Source organism: Wolffia australiana, chromosome 6, assembly GCF_029677425.1.
Source record: "Wolffia australiana isolate 7733 chromosome 6, ASM2967742v1".
Classification (NCBI taxonomy): domain Eukaryota; kingdom Viridiplantae; phylum Streptophyta; class Magnoliopsida; order Alismatales; family Araceae; genus Wolffia; species Wolffia australiana.
In genome coordinates, this window is record NC_135840.1 from 15656778 (window position 1) to 15665187 (window position 8410).

The following is an 8410-nucleotide window of genomic DNA, read 5'->3' on the forward strand; positions in this document are numbered from 1 at the left end:
AAATGGACCAGCCCGTCTGTTACGTGCGGCTCCCTACGGATTGATTTGGTTTGGTGCCGTAGTCGCCTTCGTCCCCTCTTACGAGGCTCCAGAGGCCACTGCCATCGTCTTCCGGCAACCCCTTTGAAGCTCCGAGTTCGGCATTCTCCCTTAAGTCGGATCGGGGCCTGCAAGTGCAACACGTTGGACACATCATTTCACATTAGTTACATAACTGTTAGGGTTCTATTCGTCTGACGACAAAGCCGTCGACGTCTGACATCACTATCTCAATACCCGATCATCGACTCTATACCGACCGGACGATATCCTAGAGGACGTCAGGCATCAAATTGGTATCAAAGCATCACCTCGATACGGCACGGACCACGGCACCATCGTCGTTCTGCATCAAATTGGCATCAGAGCATCGTCTCGATACCGCACGGACGACGACACCGTCGTTGCTCTGCATCATCGATGCCATGTAGAGACAACCTTACTCCCACTACACATACATTCAAGTGCGATCACTGATAAGGTCAAATAAGGGTAGTCATTTGCATGCATTCATCATCCTAACTGCCCTAAAATTTAGTTCAACACTACCAAAAACTATTATTTTACATAATAATGAGATCATGCCTTCCACTTTTTCCAATGATTAAAAAGCTAATTTTTCTACTCAATTGAGGTTTCCATCAATGCTCTCGCATGTATTTAACCAAGTTACATAGTTTGGGATTTTTGTTTAAGAGGATTTCAGGGATATTTCTAAACCCCACTAGACTTAATGAGTCAAGTGGGATATGAATCTAACAATTTCCCTAGTATGTTTACTTTTCAGATCAAAGGTTGACTTTTGGTGGTCATAAAATTACTAAATTTTACGAGGAAGTCAAGACATAAGTCTTGAGGCTTGGGACAAAGTTTCAGATCAAAAGGAGCTATGAAGAAAAAAGATGCATGCTAATCAGTGGAGCTGACTCAGCTGATAGGCTTGTCGTGAAGGAGCTTGAAGAAAACCTTATAGAAGGTCCTTGGAGGCTTTGAGGATGATCAAGACACTTGAGGAGGAATCCAGTTGGAAGTTACTGTTTGGAGGAGAGCCCAGGGTCGGGATCCGGTTCAGGATTCATGAGGTGGAACCCATCCATCCATCCATCCATTCCAGCTCAAATCCAAGGGCTAGGGATGATTTGTAACTAACTCTAACCAACTTGTTTTTTCCCCTCCAAATTCGACCTGGAGGGAAAGAATCTGATTGGTTGGGGTCTGATCACCGGGATTGAGGCCTCAAGAACTCAACCCTGGACGTTTATCCATGATCCAACCACCAAGAATGACTGAAAAAAACACATGTAACCCTATAAAAGCCCCCCCCTCACCCTCCTTGAGGGCATCCAAGAATTGAGTATTGTTTTTTTCCACTTTCTCCCTTTGTTGAGCTTGTTCCTAGGTCCACCTTCATCTTGAAGGTGCAAGGAGTCTTCTGGGAGCGTCTTGGATCTTGAAGCCAGTTGGTAGGGAGCTGAAGAGATCACCTTGGGCCCCTTGGGTGTGACAAAAAAACTTCCTTTCTTATTCTCGTTCCACCTCCTTCTAGACTTTTCCTAAGCTTCTTGGCTATACTTATCAGGTAGCCAACGTCCTAAGCTTTCCAACGCCTACTCACACATGTGAAAACGATTTCTGGAACTCCAGATATCATCATTTTGGTCCACCGCATGTGAGAGCACCTCGGCCGGCGCAACCAGTGGCGGAGCGTCAAAGCCCAGCGCACAAGTAGCACTACCACCCGCACATTCAGCGGCGGAGCGGCCACGACTGCTCTCTCTCTCTCTCTCTCTCTCTCTCTTTCTGTCTCTTCACTCAAACTGTCGAGAATCGTTCACGAACTGAGTTAACTCAGTTCGGTAACGATTCGGACAGCTCCCTCTCATCCGGTTCATCAACTTTGAATCGGATAAGGGAATTACAATCCAATTAACTTCAGAATTTTTATCTCTCTCTAAAGACGATTAAAATTCTGAAAAAAATCTCAAAAATAATTCTCTCTCTAGGATTTTCATAGAAAATTTACCACATCTAGTAAAAATAGTATTCATCATTTTTCGTTGAAAATAAACCTTCTTAACAAATAAAAACATTATCAAAGAGACTTATAAAATCTGAAACTTAAAATTCGTATTGAAATTCATCCTAATAAGCTACCTAGCTCCCTGAGGGAACGACCCTTACTAAGTACTACTAGTAAAGTAATAAAATTGTTGATTGGTTCCTTAATAACCATACAACCAACCTAGTAAATGCTATATTCATCATCAACTTGAACACCTAGTTTGGACCAATCAGTCACATAACTGCCATAAATTTAATTTGATTTCGGAAGGCTAAATCGCAACTGCATTACAAATACTCATGCGCGATTCACGTCCACCAGCGACACATCCACGAAGAGATCAACCTGCTATATGTACATGTTAACATCGGGCGAGGAAGAATGGCTAACCATTTAATATTGGCTTGACAAGTTCCGCCAGAAGAGCAATGCTTGGCTGTTCGAATCACACTTGCTCAGGTATCGTATACTAGAAGAGGAGAGAGGAGGAGAATAATGCAGTTTCAAATCTCAGGAAATAAGGAACGGCGACTGATGGGAAGAAAGTGGCGGAAAAAAAAACCTCTATTCTCTATACTTTCAACCAGAGCTCCCCATATAAAGTAATACAGGTATGTGAGCCCTTGAGTAGGGCTCACAATGGTAACCAATAGTTTACAACACATATAGTTGTCAAGGAGTTAGAACTCATGCGACATTTGTTCTTAACGGCATAAGTTGCGTTAGTTAATGTTTTTGTTCGGTGACTTGTGCCCTTATAAATTGCAAAGAAGGTGCAAGGAAACACCAGCTTCCCACTCAATGTTTTCGGTGCTAATAGAGAGGTCGTTTCTTATCTGTTTGTGTTGGTCCCATCGATCGCAAAAAGAACACCAGGAGGCCTTCACAACACACGCGTCTTTTTATTTGAGATGGTCTCCAATACGTATACACGTTTTCGAGAGGTTTTTCCCTACCAACCTACTCTCCCATCCTGAACTCTCTCTCCACACTCTCTCTGAAACTTCCCCTTCATACTTTTGTTGGTTCAGTCCCCCATGGCCATATCTCACTGCCCCAGATCATTGGCGGGATAGGGTTTCCTCATTTGTGGTGAGCATAGATCGTACCGGAACCCTTTATCGCGACAGATGAAAGTGTGGCGGAAACTAATACAGCACTTGATTACGGCGATGAATCTATCAGAAAAGATGAAATCATTAAACAGATTCTAGCATGAAGGCTTCTTTGTGGTCATGAATTTTGAGTATACTCCTTGCTGAGTTCAACTACTTCAGAAGCTCTAGATTTTTATTTACATCAAAGATACACATGGTCTAACAGTGACAGTAAACAAGGCAAAGCTGTTCAAATTTTGTAGGAGCGGATCCAGTCGGGAGCCTCTGTTGGAGAGCATACAACTTGCATCAACACGATCAGAGCGAAGATGCAGGAGCGAGGTTCCCCCCCTCAGTCTTGGATTTGGAGCTACTCAGAATGTCAACTTCTATGTCACGTAGCATTCGTAACATTCGCAATCCCATGTAAAGTCTATATATTTCTGTGTCGATCAAGACTAAATACATCTACTATTAGTATTCCCTCGACTTCCAACTGAGGTTCTGTAGTTCGTTTAAGGAGCAGATGCAAGGTGACAAATGCCAAGGTTTTTGGTCACGAGGGCGAGTTTTCTTTATTAATAGACATGTTGTGGAACTTTCTTATGGAATTTAATGGGTCAACTTTGGATAATATGTTAGTATAGTTCTCGGCATAAATATTAATTTAAAATGTTGCAGTGCCTTACATTGTTGTGAGGTATTCGTGGACCAAGGCACCATGAATGTAAGGTCTTGTCCAATAAAATATCTGAATATCACAACAATATAGAAACAAACTTTAGATTATGCATGTAGTCAGAGCACACATATCCATGTAATAGACTGGTAATGTGTCATGGCCGGATGCTCTGTTCGCGTAGTAAGAAAATCAAACATATTTACGGTTCGTGTAGTAAGAAACTGAAACATATTTACGGTTCCGTGAGGAAAACTTGTGTTATCGAGAGATATATACAATGGGAAATACATCGAACGGCACACTTACAATGTAGATTGGTATCTGATTAACCTACGTATCATGCTCCACGACGATTAATTGAATATTTTATTGTGGTTCCATCTTTCTAGGAGTCAAATTTATTTTAAGGGTAAAGCCAGCAATGCCTTACTAGGTGCACGTAAGATACACATTCAAATGATGTTCGATCTGTCCTGGAATCAAATCTGCCGGGATATATGGGGACGCGAGTGCTTATCCTCCGCTTCACCTCTGAGGAGAAAACCAATATAACGATCTACAATGATTTATATGCGTACAATTGTTTCTTTGCCGCTATTAAAAACCTAACCCTTAATCTCCGATGATTCGTATCATCAGCTTTCGTCAACATTGTTTGACGGGTTCTGCTAACAGCTTGTGCCATCAAATCACAGTTTAAAGGACATTTCACATGGCTAGGAACAATCAGAAGGACCAGGAGTTTATCAAGTGACGTGCTGTGGAATACAAACTATTAATACCGTGGACAGGTACGAAATCATACAATTGAGCATTAACTTTAAGTAGGATACTAATCTAAGAGCAACGACGCAATTCCTTGTGAGTCGTGTTTGCACCAACGTGACCTATCAGTCTCTTCCTATTTCATTGTGTTACTGTCTGTAAATTTTGGTGAAGAAATGCATAAAACGGCTTGAGGACCATTAGTGTTCGGCGCCCTGGCCTTGTTTCGGGAGTGGAGAGATGTTTGCCCGGTTGTATGATGTCAAAGACAAATCTCATCACGCGGAGCCCCACAAAGAGTTGACGGCCCGTAAACTTGGAATGAAAACCAAAGTTGGATCAGCCTTACTATCCAAAGGAAATCAGGATACAAGGCCGCGGTTGGGGAAAAAAGTACGTCTGGCCGGACGAGCCAGGTCATACTTAGAGGACTCCGAAATCTAACCCGCGGACGACGCCCGCGAATGCGTCACCACCCATGCTAAGGCCTCCTGACGAGGCCCATGGCCTCAATAAATTCGTGCAGGTCCATGTCGCGCAGGTTTCGCAAGGGAGGAGGGCCCTGGGCTCGCCTTATGATGGTTTGGTTTGCCTCCTCGCAGGCGTCGTACGCGGCCGCCAGAGTAGGATAGAGCCCCAGCTGAGCTCTGTTGTTGTGGATGTCGACGATCTCCGCAGTCCACCCCCTCCTGTGTTCGTCACCACGGCCGGGAGCCTCCATGGTGCAGAGGACGATCTTCCGGTGGTAGAGCTCCATTCGTTGCCGCGAGCCATGACGAAAAGTCAATCTGGATAAGCGTGGATGGCCGCCAGTCTGCACGAAGCGAGCTAGTATATATACTGGTTATTTTCACAGTACCAAACGGGGAATGTTTTTATTGCCGAGCGTCTCCAGAGCTGGCCGCACTCTCGAGCACTAATGCACTTGCCCAGCCCAGGCATCGGTTGCATAAGAGCTTTGTTAAGTTTCCTCGCGGGGTCCAACATTTTGAAAGAACCCGCTTTTTGGAATTCCTTCCATTAAAGTGGGCTACAACCGTTGTTTTTTCAATGGTTTCAACCTTTGGTATACTGGCGGTTGCAAGCCCTTGATGGAGGGGCTTGCAACTTCCACCCTTTTGAATCCCATTTTGGGATTCTTTTTAAGGGGTTTCGGGTCCCCTTGATTCACTATCGAGAGGAGTCATCAAGGTGCCATCGTCCTCGAGGAAGAAGCTTCTCGTTGAAGGATCAAGAAGGACCCTCCACCCTCAAGATAAAAAAAAAGGAGATCCAAATGGAAGGTATGTTTTGTTTGTTTTTTGATCTATCAAGTGGTATCAGAGCATGATAGATCGACGAAAATCGATCACAAGAGTGATGATTTTCGTCGTTTGGATCTCCAAAATCCGTTTCCGCATTTGGATCTTAAGGTATCCCATTAAGGTAGGCCCATTGGGTTAATGCACATTGGGCTTCATAAAAGGGCATAAGTTCATCATCAAGGGTATCCCAAAATTAAAAGTTTTTTTTTTGGAAATATATAGGACATTTTTTAATGTTCATATGGGCCTTATAATAGTGGCCCACTAGAGTTTACATGGGCATATAAAAGGTTGAGTGCAACATTTTATTTTATTTCATTACATTGAAATAAATGATAGAATTCAGTATAGAATTTTTTTAAAAAAATTCAATTATGTTACAATGACATCCTTGTTATTTTATTTATGAATGATTTAAAGTCTTTTTTTTTAAATTCATGCAAATATTTCCTAACCCAAAGGAGAGGAAATATTTGGCAGAATTTATTGCACACTAGGTCACTAAAATTTGAAATGGATCTAGTATCTTCATGTGCAATGTGATGGCTATATCAACCTTAGTTATTTCTTGAAATACTAAGATAAGGAAATGATAATGTTCATGCAAGTACTAATTGGCCCAAAGGAAAATAAGTGCTTGGCCGAATGTAAGCCATGTTCATGATAAAAATAAAAAAAAATTAACAATCATTAGGTATAAATGATCATGTTAAGTCATCCCAAAGGAGGTCTTACCGATGATTATTTGAGATTGTCTAAAATTAACTATCTTACAAAGTGGATTGTTCGCAAGTTGATTATCATCCAAAGATGAAATTAATTTTTCATTTGATCGCTTGTGCCAAATTTCACTATTTGGTGTCGACGTAAATTTCGATTACGTTCTTATGTATTTAGGCTCAAAAACTTCTGATATTTGAACGAATTTGAATTCCATTCCTATGTTAAGTGGTGCAAATTTTAAGAAATGGAGGGAATTCTTATCATTGTACTTGGGTGCTTTAGATCTTGATTATGCCCTCCGGAATGCACAACCACTGGCCATAAAGGAATCTTCTTCTCCTGAAGAAAAGAAGACCCATGAAACATGGGAAAGGTCCAATAGGATGTGCTTAATGGTAATCAAGTGCACCATTCCTGAATCCCTAAGGGACACCTTAGCGGAAGAGGCAACTGATGCCAAAATTCTCATTCAGGAAATTGAGAAACGGTATCATAAAGAAGATAGAGATGAGATTAGTACTCTCATGAATAGCCTTACAAATATGAAGTACACAGGAAAAGGCAATATAAGAGAGTACATTATGGAAATGTCTCATATACATTCCAAATTAAAGGGATTAAACTTGGAACTTCCGGAGGAATCCATTGTTTACATGGCTTTAAACTCTCTTCCACCGCAATTCAGTCAATTCAAGGTGAGCTATAATTGTCAAAAGGATCCATGGTCCTTGAATGAGCTCATCTCGCATTGTGTGCAAGAGGAAGAGAGACGAAAGTCAGAACAATGTGAAAGTGCTCATCTTACCGTTGCTTCTTCTGACAAGTCTAAGGATAAAGGAAAAAGGAAGGGCAAACAAATTGCTGGCGTTCCACCTAAAAAGAAGCTGCATAAGGAGGTGCGTTGCTTCTTTTGCAAGAAAGGTGGACACATGAAGATAGACTGTGCCAAACGCATTGAATGGTTCAAGAAGAAAGGTATCTTTCTTTCTTATGTTTGTTCGGAAGTTAACTTAGCTTCTGTACCAAGGTACACTTGGTGGGTAGATTCCGGAGCCACTACTCATGTGAGTGTATCCTTGGAGGGCTGCCTCAGCCATCGCAAACCGAATGAAGGTGAAAAGTTCATCTATCAAGGTGACGGGAAAGCGAAGGAGGTTGAAGCCGTTGGAGTCTTTAAAGTCTTTTTTAAAACTGGTTATCATTTGCTTTTAAATCAGACCTTTGTTGTGCCATCTTTTGGACGTAATTTAATATCCATCTCGGTATTGGACAAATCTAGTTATAATTGTTCATTTGGGGATGGAAAATTTGGTCTTTATAAGGATTCTGTACTTATAGGTACAGGAAATTTAGGTGCTTATGATAACTTGTATTTGGTTGACACTAAAGTCTCTTTAGAATATTCCTTCCAATTAAGTACGGTAGGTACAAAGCGAAAGTTAGGTAATGAGATTTCATCGTTCTTGTGGCATAAAAGGTTAGGCCACATTTCTCAAAAGAGAATTGAAAGGCTTGTGTCAGATGGAATTCTTGATTATCTGGATTTTAAGGACTTTGACACCTGTGTCAAATGCATTAAAGGAAAACAGACAAACATTAGAAAATCTGTTTCATATCGAGCTTCTGACGTCTTGGAATTGATTCATACTGATATTTGTGGTCCATTTCCTATACCATCTTGGAATGGCCAACAGTATTTTATCACTTTCATTGATGATTATTCTCGATATGGTTACTT

The 8410-nt window shown here is 41.5% G+C and overlaps 1 protein-coding gene across 1 annotated transcript; it reads left to right on the forward strand.

Moving 5' to 3' along the window:
• The first annotated feature begins 6890 nt into the window (after nt 1-6890).
• On the forward strand, nt 6891-8025 carry LOC144704984 (uncharacterized). The gene is made up of 3 exons (XM_078577563.1): nt 6891-6989; nt 7221-7568; nt 8011-8025. Exons 1-3 carry the CDS (start codon nt 6891-6893, stop codon nt 8023-8025), a joined length of 462 nt encoding a protein of 153 aa, XP_078433689.1.
• The last annotated feature ends 385 nt before the right edge of the window (nt 8026-8410 follow it).

Excerpts from the sequence above, each read along its gene's own strand:
- LOC144704984 (XM_078577563.1), top strand. The coding sequence starts at position 6,891 with ATGTTAAGTGGTGCAAATTTTAAGAAATGGAGGGAATTCTTATCATTG. Across the intron at positions 6,990-7,220 it reads TCCGGAATGCACAACCACTG|TACACAGGAAAAGGCAATAT; the intron begins GCCATAAAGGAA and ends ACAAATATGAAG.